Here is an 11,829-nt window from a genome sequence, read left to right as displayed (position 1 = left end):
ATTGTAATATAATTGTTCAGATATTTTGACTAAATGTACACAATATTTGTTTTATGCACGTGTAAATAGTTTTAAACTATCACTTATTGAATTTTTTTTATCATGGTACCAATTAATAAATATTTCTATTAAAACACTTTTTTTTATTTTCCCCTAAAATTTTCTTTTTATCTCTAAAAGGCTCTATTTAAATTATATTAAAAATATTGAAAAAATAAAAGAGAAAGAAAGAAAGCAGTACTCAGATTTTTTAGAACATTAGGAAATAAAAAAAAAAAAATTTACGTAATATTTCTTTCTTTGAACACGGTTCTTGGATTATAGCTTCCTAAAATATATTATACTTTTCCTTTTTGTTTACAAAATTCATGGAATTCGAAACCATTTATTTGATTCAAAACCACAAAACATTTACCACGCAATATATTGTACATAAAAGGATCAAACAAATTTATGCCCGACTCACCCACCAAACAAATATACTAAATGATACTTATGATTCAAGCCAAGCTGGAAAATTAAGACAATGGTGTCAGACATTCACAAACCCTGTTAGAAAGACTGACTGACAGACAGAGAGCAAAGTCATATTGGAGTTGGACCACCCTGGAGGAAGGAGCAATTATAACTGATTATAATCACAAGCTGAAAAAGTTCCTGGAACTCTGAGACTTCAATTCTTTGATTTTGAATGCTTCACAAGCCAATCAATCACCGTATCAATGTTGGTAGAGTTCTTGCATGAAATCATAAAGCAACAAACTTCTCTATCTGTAATAGATTTGAGCCCCCTGCACGGTCCAACAACAAAAACATAAATGAGAAATTGCCAAGAAATGCAATAGTTAATAACATAAATGTGGTTGCATTAAGATTTACAGAGAAAAGCTTCTCCCTACGATACTTTGACAACCAAAAACCATTGTCTATGTCAGGCGACAGTTGCCTAAGCACAAAGATTTACTTTTAAGTCTCCACTTACATTTGCTCTGTCAAATCCTCCTTAGATAAGGCCTCTGGCTTGTCAATCTTGTTTCCAAGTACCAGTAGGGGAATACCATTGAGTGAGGATTTACTTAACAGGTCATGGAGTTCCCTTCTCGAGACAGACAAGTTATCATAATCGGCAGCATCCACAACATAACTGTACATTGTAGAAATCCAAGTAAGAACTAGTTGACCATCAATATCATTGACAACATACCGATGAAAATTTTACCTACATGAAGAGGGCAACAAAATATGCATTTCTACCTGGTAGATAGCATATATCAATATATACTTCTTACATGACTAATTTGCAAGTCTTATAAAGCAAAAAGCTATCTTTAAATTTGTCTGTAGGAAATCAAGAAAACCAGTAGATAAGCAGTAATAAAAAAATTCAAAGAAAAGGTGGCATGGGGGTTGTGGAGTTGCCAATTGTAAAATTTGTGGAAAGTAAAGATCCAAATCAATTTCACAACTCTGAGTTTAGGGCATGCTAGATATAAGCTCAATTGTAAACCAGAAGTCATATAGATCCTTGCCCAACTTCTTATTGCCCTCAATTAGATATTCAGATATGTTCGTATATTCACACCTGTAGCACATACATGACTGCAATTTTTTGACTTTCCCTTTTTTACCTAACAATTTACTCATACTTTTAGTTTAACATAGTTAACCAGAAGATAGAACATAAGTTTTCATGAATCAGTCAGAGGATAAGGGGTGGTTGTTTCCTAGTACATTTAAGGAACTTAAATGACCACAAATGCAGATCACAGCAGCAAGGAGAAACAAGAGGAGGTATAAGAAAACAAACTTAGCTCAACACCAGCAGTAAGATGGAGAGGAAATTGTCTACAGTGACTGCTTTTTAAGAAAACCAACTTACTGCAAGACCAGCAATAAGATGGGGAGAGGAAATTGCTTACAGACACACAGACAGAGCTTTTTTATCTTAAATCAAATACAGAGGGCAAAATTAGGATGTGAAAAAATGTCAATTAACAAAGGGAACCTTTTTCTCATAATTTCCAGTAGAAAGCTATCTGCAGAAGACCAGTACCTTCAGAAAACAATTAAATGGCTTCTGTTTCTAGCAAAATAGATCCTAACATCCTTTGAAATATACTAGTACGCTCACAACAATGAAAATTTTGATAAAGAAAAACAACTTTGTGAATAAAGACACATACCATAGAAATATTAAACGATGTAACATGTACCAAGGTCATGCTATAAAGAGAAATATAGTAGCTAAAAAGTATGAAGGCATACACGATAGCTGAAACAGCACGGCAATATCTCTCCCACATACTTCGAAACCTTGGTTGACCCCCAAGATCCCACAACTTTATTGTGACATTTCCTTTAGTTACCTTCCTCATGTTAAATCCTACCTGCAAATAGAAGAGATGCCATGAAAATTACAAGGAACAAAATAAACCAACCAAAACAAAAGCTTGTTGCACAGAAGTGAAAAATCTCAAGAATAATTGTTGGTGTCTGGTCTTTGCTATATAACTTACTGTTGGTATCATATCTTCACTATATCCACCGGTCTACAAATAAGATACAGAAACCAAAGTGTAGCCATCAGGACCAAGTTAGAAGAGATAGGACAATAGCAAACAAAACAATGTTAAAACTCTCACATAAATATTCACTTACTGCAATGACATTAACTAGGGAAGTTTTTCCAGCATTCTGAAGGCCTATTAAAGATAACTCCATTTCTTGCTTGAAAAAGAGACTACGAGGAGGAGAAAGAAAATAAGAATGACTATGCAGGAAATTTAATCGAAATAAAATGGATTAATGTACAAAAAAGGTCAATCACAAACATGTAGTCCTAGCAATGCAAAACACGACAGGATGACGTGACACGAAAATGATACAAAATATGATACGAAGATGACACAATTTAAAATTTTAGCAAAACCATATACGAGTTTGATAAAACCAAAAAATATATATTTTGTGTTGACACAAATTATATCGCAATTTTTGTGTAAAACAAGATATGGATTTACAAATTATTAGTGCTTTATACGACAAGAATACACAAATTGTTAGGCACATCAAGAGCTCTTCTAAACTTGTAAGGCATTCCCTGAATATATATAAAAAGTCGTGCAATGAAGAAAATGGCCAGAGGAAACAAGATAAATTTTGAGTTTTCCAACCCAGCCACATAACCCCAAAAAAAACCATCCTGCCTGAGCCGCCAGCAGCAACTAAATGCTTCCCTTTGTCACCCTACGTTAAAATCCCTTCTTGTTTGAGTAATTCATGACAGATACCGCTATTCAGCAGCTTGCTAATTTGGACTTGAGACTAGGAAGGCACTGAAACATGCTGTTGCAGTTCATTACCATTGGGGAAAAACATATACTGCAAAAACCAGCTAGACCCTAACCAAGAAGTAATCCACAAGAACCCCATCACTTATCTAATTCTCCTAATTCAGCATTGCCACATAAGTACTTCCCTCATTAATAGCATTTCTACCAAAAACATTATGGTCATCATCTAGATGATCCCAGTATAACAAGCCATCCTTATTTCAAATACTTCAGCAAGATAACCCAATCACTCTCCCTCCCAGCAACTTTTGCTGTTGCCACCAGCTGCGACTATCACTTTCCCAACTGCAATACTGCAGAAACTGGAATTCACACAACAGCCGACATAATTCGCCTAAATACCTCCACAAAGCCACACCAAATACACACAATTCAGTGTAAAAACATGCCAAAGCACCTTGAGCATAGAAGAGAAAAACTTCTCCTCTATATCTTTTCAAAGTTTCCAAAATCAAGCACTTCAAAAGAGTGGTTAACAAACCATATATCAAGTATCTAGGCAACCATGTTTAGAATCAACCAAAGTATCCATCAACCAATTACTACCTGAAGAATCACTTCAAATCTAATCTTCAATCACAACCATCAACATTGCATGCTTTCACTTTACAAATTTCTTCACGGGGCAATTATCGCATATATACATATATACATACATATATATATATATATATATATGCATGTTCTTAGCATCCAAATATAACCCCATTAAAGGGGAAGAAAATCCAATAAACAACAAAAGCAAAAACCTTTGCAATCGCAAGGCACTGATTCCAAACATTTATATACTTATTCCAACTTTCAACTATCAAAGTAATAAAATTTTAAAATCGAAACGAGAAATTCAGTAATAAAATAAATATGTAAGGAAATGTCTTTTTTTTTTTTTTTCTAGTTTCAATAAAATTTACGGGAAAAAAAAGAAAAAAAATCTTTTACAGGAAAGCTGGAGGATCCGATTAAGTGAACATGAATATAAAGAATCTCTTTCTTTTTTAAAAAAAATTAGCCTCGGTTAGATTACAGATTTAAAATGAATAGAAGAAGTAAAATATCAATCTTTCTTTAATTCTTTTATTTTCCTAATAACCAAACAAGGAAGAGAACTTACCTTCGAAGCCAATTGAGGAAAGCTTCCCATAATCCCATTTTTATTTTCGTATGAGAAGAATTCCAGAAACTAGGGTTTCAATTTTGAGTTGAAGAGATTTTTGTCGAAAAAATAATAAAAATTGAAACGTCTTTTATTCGCTTCTTTTCAATGATTGAATTCCCTCGCCATTTAAATCAAGAAAAATAAATGCAATGAAAACCTTCAAAAAAAAAAAAACATGAACTGCTAGCAAAGAACGTTCTCTGCTGGTTTTCACGCACCTAAAAGAGAGTGGAGGATATAATCCAATTATGAAATGGTTTTGTATATTTGGCGATATGCCAGTAATGCGTGGATTTCACGCTCTAGATAGGTATTGGGTACTGAGTTATGAGATGAAAACAAAAACACCTTTGGGAAGTGGGTAACGACGTCGTTAAAGTGGCACTTAGCTTTTGTGGTTTGTGTGCATGAGGCTACAAGCCAGCTCTTAGGTTGCAATCTCCAGGTTGTCGCTTATCGACTTATCACGTGAAGATTGGGTTGATTCGATTTCAATTTAATTTTCTTCCTTTATTTAAAAAAAAATTATAAATTACTGCTATGGATGAGTTATTTTTTTAATTTTTTTATTTATATTTTGGCCCGCCAAATGAATTTTAATTTTAATTTTTGGTCGGTTTGCTATGTGGAGCTTGAATTAAAGTGAAAAGTATTTTGGACAAAGTTCATAAAGAAAATTAGACAAAGAAAAGAACGATCAAAATATTTGGCCGATAAAAAAGTCACGCATGCAAAAAAAAAAAAGAAAGGTTAGGCCAGCTAGGAGTTTGCGTCACTTTGGTTAAAACCTAAAGGGAGAACACGTGTTGCAGTTCAAATAGACAAATCAAAGCAAAACTAAGTCCAAAACATATGATTACAATATTTGGGAAAACTAAGAACAAGTTTAGAATTAGTGATTAGGAAAAAAAATAGATGAAATTTTTTTAAGTGAAATTTATAAAAAATTTTATTAGAAATGATTATATAAAAATTAAAATTAAAAATTAATTAAATTGATAGAATGAAAAATCTGATTATATAAGTTAAATATATAAAATTTAATAAATTTTTAATAAATTTTTTTATATATTTTTAGATAAATATTTTTAATAAAAATATTAACAGAATTTTTATTGTTAAATAAGTATCAATCAAATTTAAATTATAAATAATATTTTTAATAATTTTTTATATATTATTAATTTTTACATTAAATTTTATCAATTTGTCAATTTGAATTTTTTATTAAAACTTTTTATTAAATTATTTTCAAAAAAAAAATTTAACAAATTTCATCTAAATAATTTTATGTAAGTTTTATCTCTTTATCTATGTTCGAAACCAAAAACCTGTCTTTCATATAACCATGCGATGTACTCGTTTTTTTTTTTCTTTAACATAGTATTTCAGTATTTGGATTTCAGAAATGAGACGTTATGATGGGGAATGGGTATCTTGTTTGTTTCTGATTGTTCATGGGGAACGTTTCATGGTTTCCACTCTTTGCGCTTTGCAGCCATTTTTCGATGATGCGAGTTCTTTAGGCTTGTTGTGGCCGCCTTGTCATGTTTCATAGCTATGAGAAGTTGAATGAAAGGCTTCAACTGTTCACCAACTGCTTACTGCTCTTGATTTTCGGATTGTGACTAGCTTTCCTGGTTGTAGATTTATGTTTTTCATCATTACCATACATTTTTTCCCATGATTGAATAGTTCCTTTTTCTTTTTCTTGTAATTCGCTGGAAAAACTTACACTTCTGTCCGTTGCAATAAATTTTGTTGCAAAGTAACAGAAAGTATGAGCAGTCCTTTTTTCTTTCCATTTGTGAAATTATCATCCATCATCATGTTTGTATAACCCTCTTTAGTTTCAAATTACATCAAATTAACAACAATTGCATCAAAGTTTTTGTTTGTATTACGTAAAATTCTTGGTTGCTTTTCACGAGTGGATGTGCATATTTTGCAAGCACGTCACTTGGGAAGATATTGTATTTTGAAAATTTTCAACCTTTCAAATCTTGAGATCCTTTGATCCCGAAGTTTGAAGATTGCTTTGTATTCCATAATCCATTATGGTAAAATTTTGTGAGAGATGTTGAAAAACAAAATGGACTTGTTGCCAGGCATAAGATGACCTTCTTAACAATAACTCAAGGATCAATTTGAAGGAACACGGTACCATGTTCGGTTTCTTTTGTTACCTGAAAACGGATAGTACTTGAGGAGTTAGTCTAGGGATGGTAAATTTTTGCCTCGTAATCTCCATGAAAGAGTGAAACTTGAGACCATCCTTTACTATCTGCTGCAAGTTGTGTATTCCCAGATTCCCACTCGTTAATTAGCTTGTCCACAACCTCTCCAATGGGAGTAGATGCGAAATCTGTATCTGCCAGGGTCATACATAAAATCCGGAAATTCTGGTCCTCCAAAAATGATAATCCCTTCAACTGCAGGATGAGAAAAAGCCTCCCTTAGTATATCTTCCAAGTATTGTGCCTGCCAGGAAGCAATATCAGACCATCAGGTATCAGCAGTCAGCATCCCCTCTAAAACTCTGTTAATTCAACATTGCTAAGGAAAAAACAGAATAAGTAGTGCATGTTTGTGCTTGTGTTTGTCTTAATTCATTCAAGGAATGTAGTAACTGATACGGTCCTTTACCCACGTCCACTTCTGTAAGCCATATAGGCAATCCCATTGTTCCTAGAATGTCCAAAGAAGATCTCATGTAGGCAAGGTTGGGCTGGCCAGCACTAAAATGGCCTTCCAATCCTTTTGCTGCCTTTAGGCCTGCATTTCCTGGAAATGACAGAATCTCCTCAAGTTGCTTCTTGTATTTTGATGCAGTAGATGCCTGATCCTTACTGTATTCAATGGTATTGTACTCATTCATGAAAAGGGTTGTCTTAGGATCAAGATGGTAAGCCATCGAATAGAAGGCTGAAGATGCGTTTTCACCATGTTTATCCTCAAAGAAGCTGAAATGCAGATTCTCATTCATTACATCCCACCCAATTAATTGTCCTGCATATCTTGAAACCACTGAATTCAACCTATGCGTTGCTGCTTTTTGTAGCTCCTCAGGAGGAAGGTCTTTAACCCATTTAGGCTGTGCATTTTAGGATTGTCCCAGAAAATATTATGACCTCTAATAGAAATTCCATTCTGTTCGGAAAATTTCACCATTGCGTCTGCAATGGTATAGTTTTCTTCACCTTGTCTTTTTTCAGTGCTATACCACTTCATCTCATTGGTGAAACTGGTAACCTTGAATCTTGAGGCAAACCAGTCCTGATAACCTGTGCTTGTGAGAATGTTGTGGTTCATACCACATCCAAATGGGAAGCTTGACGCGGTTTGCTTTATTGAGATTACAGCACCATCTGCTGCAGTTTTATTGGCATATGTTACCTGGAATGTCACCTTCCTCCTACGAATCTGCAGGAATCAAATTCAATCATAACCTTAGCCTCAAATAAGGAATGGCTGTTAATGCCATCAAATCTCTTTCATCAAGGAGATTCTTTATAGATAAAAATTTCTAGAGTAAATATCTCAGTTTAGATAAAACACTAAAACTTCTTACATTTCAGGCATATTCTATGCAATTTGCAAGGTTCTTCTCAATTATTTCCAGTTACCTTGTCAATGCTTTTTTCTTGGTGGGATCTCCAGTCTTTTGCAGTGAATGGCTGCAACGAGATACTATCAACCCATATCTCCACACCTGTATTTTTGCTCTGCATTTATGGAACAAAAACATCAATCCATTCCTATCGTTCCCAAAGATTAGTCTTTGACGAAGAAATGCATGCCAGAAGGCAGATGAAAGAACCAAAACAGTAATGTACTTCTCCTCAAGGAGAATCTCAACCGGGCTTGAGAATTTGGCAACAATGCCACCTTTTAAAAGCGACCAGCACCCTTGTTTAGCTATGGTTTCACCCCCACGTATCAGTTTACCATCAGAAGTCTTGAACACAACAGCTACGGTCTCACTCCCTTCGCTAGTTTGAATCCAAGCTAAATATTTATCATTCAGTCAATCAATTAAATCTTGGGAGGAGAACCAATCAATTACACAGTAAAACAGGTTGTCCTTTCTTTTCTTTTCCTTTTTTTTCTGGAGTAAGTGTTTGTTTCATCATTAAACATCTTCTAAATAGATGTGGAATTCAAGCTTTGCCAAACATGATTGTGATTTACCTGAAAAGGTATAAAAATTTCCATTCTCAAGCTGAACTGCCTGCGAGAAACTGTATAATGGGTCTGTTCTATTCTGTACTACAATAAACCGGTTCCCATCTGCTGAAACTCCTTCCCTGATCGCTCCTTCACCGGAAAAGGTCCATGCTTTTGCTCCCTGATTGAACTCCGGATATACTACAATCCCTCCACCATATTGAGCTCTCCGGGACGCTGCCAAGCACTGCTTGATACAGATTTAAGTAACTAGTGAATACTGATCATAATTCATAACTTGTTCTCTTCTAAAAAGGGTAGTTAGTAATAGTAACAACGCATGCACATTAACGTTACTTCCTTCTATGGAGTAGCTGCAAGTGCCAGCCGTTACAACATAATTTCTTCTTTGAACTGTAAACCAAACGATACCACATTGGCATTGCAGGGAAGAAGAATGTTTGAGATTAATAGAAAATTCTTGCTTGATATTGGGGCCATTTTTTCCCCAAAAAGCTTGAAAAAACATTAAAAAGAAGCAATAGTTTTGGCAATAATTAGACTGGGAAAGGTCCATAGCCAGAACATTCTATTCTACTTGCCTTTGTTGTGGCGGAATAGTCATACTCATAAGAGAAAGCACAGATGCCATGTCCTGCATAACCAGTTAAGAGCAGACAGATTAGTGATGCAACAATAAAAAATGGTTGGGACAGCATAATATCTGCTACAGGGACCGCAAACTACCACCTGAAAACAGGAAAATGCATGAAAGAAGTAACATCCAAGCCTCTGCAATATTGATCTTTTCACAACACAGTCAAAAGTAAACCTGATTTTAACATATGAAAGCAAGTACTAATATATACTTAACAGCAATTTAAAACAAATAAATCAATAAATAAAAAGCAAGAGCCTAAGAAACAAGACATAAAAACTCCGACAGAATATTATTGTAACGGACATGGTCACTAAAATAAATTTGACCCATTCACTTAGTCCCGTGAAGCATTTCCGTTGTTTAAATATATGTATGTATATAATTATTCCTGATTTGTTACGAAAGAAAATTAAAAGAAAAAAGAACTAAATTGTGGGGAGAGTTGAAGTTAGGTTAATGTTGTCCAGATCAGGAATGGGCAAAAAAAAGCCGAAGCCGATCACGTGAAATCAGCTCGAAAAAGAGGCTGAATGCATGGCAACAACATTTGAAATTTATTATTACTATCCCTTTTTATGGAGTTGCCAATTGAGATCTCATGCAATAAAAAAAGGTACTACTATATATTGAGAGAAAAAAAAAAGGAGGGATTAATTTATATTAATGTAAAATTTTTTAATATTTATTTTAATAAATCTAAAGGATAAGATTAAATTATTTATTTATTTGTCTATCTCATTCCATTGAAATAAATAATTACGAAATAGTGGCATAACCACGGAATACACAGGGCAACAACATTTGAAATTTATTAGTATCCCTCTTTATGGAGTTACCAATTGAGATCTCATGCAATAAAAAAAAGGTACTACTATATATATATATATATATATATATATATATATAGAGAGAGAGAGAGAGAGAGAGAGAGAGAGAGAGAGAAAATGAGGGATCAATTTTATCAATATAAAAATTTTTAATTTTTTTAATTATTTATTTTAATATCCAAAGAATGGAATTAAACTATTTTTTATTTATTTATCTCATCCTATTGATCTATTAAAATTAATAATTAAAAATATATATAAAATATATGAAACGTTTTTTATATAACTTAATCTCTTCTTATATATATAAATAAATAAATAATATATATATATATACACACACATAATAGCAACCCGCAAGTTGCTTCAGTTTATCATTTTATTATTTAATATATACTACAGTAGTAAATTTGAGAAAAGAAAAAAATATACTTGTATTATAGAAGAAACTGCAAATAATTTGAATGAAAAATAAGTGATTAGATAATTATTAAATAAATTCTAAATTTGATAATTCCTTATAGAACAATGGATTTTTTTATTCGAGTGGATTATTCAAACCAAAGGAAGATTGTTTTGTTTCTAGGTTTAAAAAGAAGGTGAGATTTTTTTTCTTTTCAAAAACAAATGCAAAAAACAAAAGTGAACTTAGGAAAAGAAAGAGAAAAAGAGTTATGACCTAGAAGTTGGTAACTATTATCCTTTTAAAAAATCATTTATACGAATGAATGTACCCAATAAACTTTCTAATATAGAGAACAAATTCTTTTAAAAAAATTTAAGTATAAAAATATTTATACTTACAATCAAGAGTTAGATGAATAGATTTTTTTGGATAATTAAAATTGAAAGCAATAAATAAATAATCATGAGTAGGGAAGACAATAAGTTACTTATATTAAGAATTAATTAAGAATCAATAGTGCAAATTTATCTTCTCTCAAGCTATAAAAAAGATTCATAGTCTCTTAAATAAAGAAATATAATTTTTTTAAATAAATGAAAAAATAATACAAATAATGAGGAGACATTAGATCAAGAATGGAAGATGAAGCATTCTTGATTCTAAATTGTAGGGGATGAAAGACATAAAAGAGGGATAATTAAGGTTGAATGACTTGAAAACTTAAAATAGATAAGTGGCAACTTAATAATCCTATGTGGCAAATGGAGGTTGCATACGTGGCAGTCCATGTGTCACAAATCGTGGCAATAGGGGATGAAAATATATGTTTGTTAAATATATTACATATATGTATTAAGTTTTAACGATGTTGCGTTCTGCATTTGAAAGTTGGTTATTTATAATTAAAGCCCTTTGGGCAAGTTCAATGCTGGTTAGGGAGTGTTGGACAATAAAAGGGCTACTCCTACTCGATTGGTGGGACGAGAGCAAGATACCATTTACTGGACTGCCTCCTCTAATGGGGTGTTCTATCCAATCAGCTTATAACCTCGCTAAAGGGACTACCCAGAAAGCTGATAAAGGCCAGTGGGAGTGGATATGGAAACTTCAAGCCCTGCCAAAAATCAAATTTTTTATATGGCAATGTATGCATGATATTTTGCCTACGCATTTCTTTTGAGTTTACTAAAAGAAGGCTGAACGTCCCAAACCGCTTGTGTGTTTTGCATGCATGATGTTGAGGATTTGGGGCACATCTT

At 33.0% G+C, this 11,829-nt stretch overlaps 2 protein-coding genes across 2 annotated transcripts; both read right to left on the bottom strand.

Moving 5' to 3' along the window:
* Positions 1-371: 371 nt before the first annotated feature.
* LOC111309023 (ADP-ribosylation factor-like protein 8a) lies at positions 372-4,739 on the bottom strand. The gene is made up of 6 exons (XM_022907782.2): positions 4,465-4,739; positions 2,659-2,740; positions 2,517-2,549; positions 2,266-2,387; positions 983-1,144; positions 372-791 (listed from the first exon to the last, which is right to left on the bottom strand). The coding sequence occupies exons 1-6, from the start codon at positions 4,500-4,502 to the stop codon at positions 674-676; spliced, it is 555 nt and encodes a 184-aa protein (XP_022763517.1). The 5' UTR covers positions 4,503-4,739; the 3' UTR covers positions 372-673.
* Positions 4,740-6,651: 1,912 nt separating this feature from the next.
* Positions 6,652-9,688, bottom strand: LOC111308053 (endo-1,4-beta-xylanase 5-like). The gene is made up of 11 exons (XM_089751664.1): positions 9,672-9,688; positions 9,427-9,508; positions 9,279-9,331; positions 8,975-9,050; positions 8,701-8,923; positions 8,330-8,517; positions 8,136-8,234; positions 7,678-7,932; positions 7,079-7,603; positions 6,849-6,990; positions 6,652-6,695 (listed from the first exon to the last, which is right to left on the bottom strand). The coding sequence occupies exons 1-11, from the start codon at positions 9,686-9,688 to the stop codon at positions 6,652-6,654; spliced, it is 1,704 nt and encodes a 567-aa protein (XP_089607790.1).
* Between the last annotated feature and the right edge of the window lie 2,141 nt (positions 9,689-11,829).

This window comes from Durio zibethinus, chromosome 2 (assembly GCF_047325235.1).
Source record: "Durio zibethinus cultivar Kanyao isolate XHJ-2024 chromosome 2, ASM4732523v1, whole genome shotgun sequence".
NCBI lineage: Eukaryota > Viridiplantae > Streptophyta > Magnoliopsida > Malvales > Malvaceae > Durio > Durio zibethinus.
Note: the sequence above shows the minus strand (reverse complement) of the source record. Positions and strands in the feature narration are given on the sequence as shown.

What these genes read in the sequence shown, in the direction of transcription:
- LOC111308053 (XM_089751664.1), bottom strand. An exon ending in AAGAAAAAAGCATTGACAAG is followed by an intron (nt 7,933 to 8,135) that starts GTAACTGGAAAT and finishes TGATTCCTGCAG; the next exon opens with ATTCGTAGGAGGAAGGTGAC. An exon ending in AAACATGCACTACTTATTCT is followed by an intron (nt 6,991 to 7,078) that starts GTTTTTTCCTTA and finishes GCTTCCTGGCAG; the next exon opens with GCACAATACTTGGAAGATAT.
- LOC111309023 (XM_022907782.2), bottom strand. Translation starts at nt 4,502, where the DNA reads ATGGGATTATGGGAAGCTTTCCTCAATTGGCTTCGAAG. An exon ending in TTCCTCAATTGGCTTCGAAG is followed by an intron (nt 2,741 to 4,464) that starts GTAAGTTCTCTT and finishes TCCTCCTCGTAG; the next exon opens with TCTCTTTTTCAAGCAAGAAA. An exon ending in GAGGATTTGACAGAGCAAAT is followed by an intron (nt 792 to 982) that starts GTAAGTGGAGAC and finishes TGGACCGTGCAG; the next exon opens with GGGGCTCAAATCTATTACAG.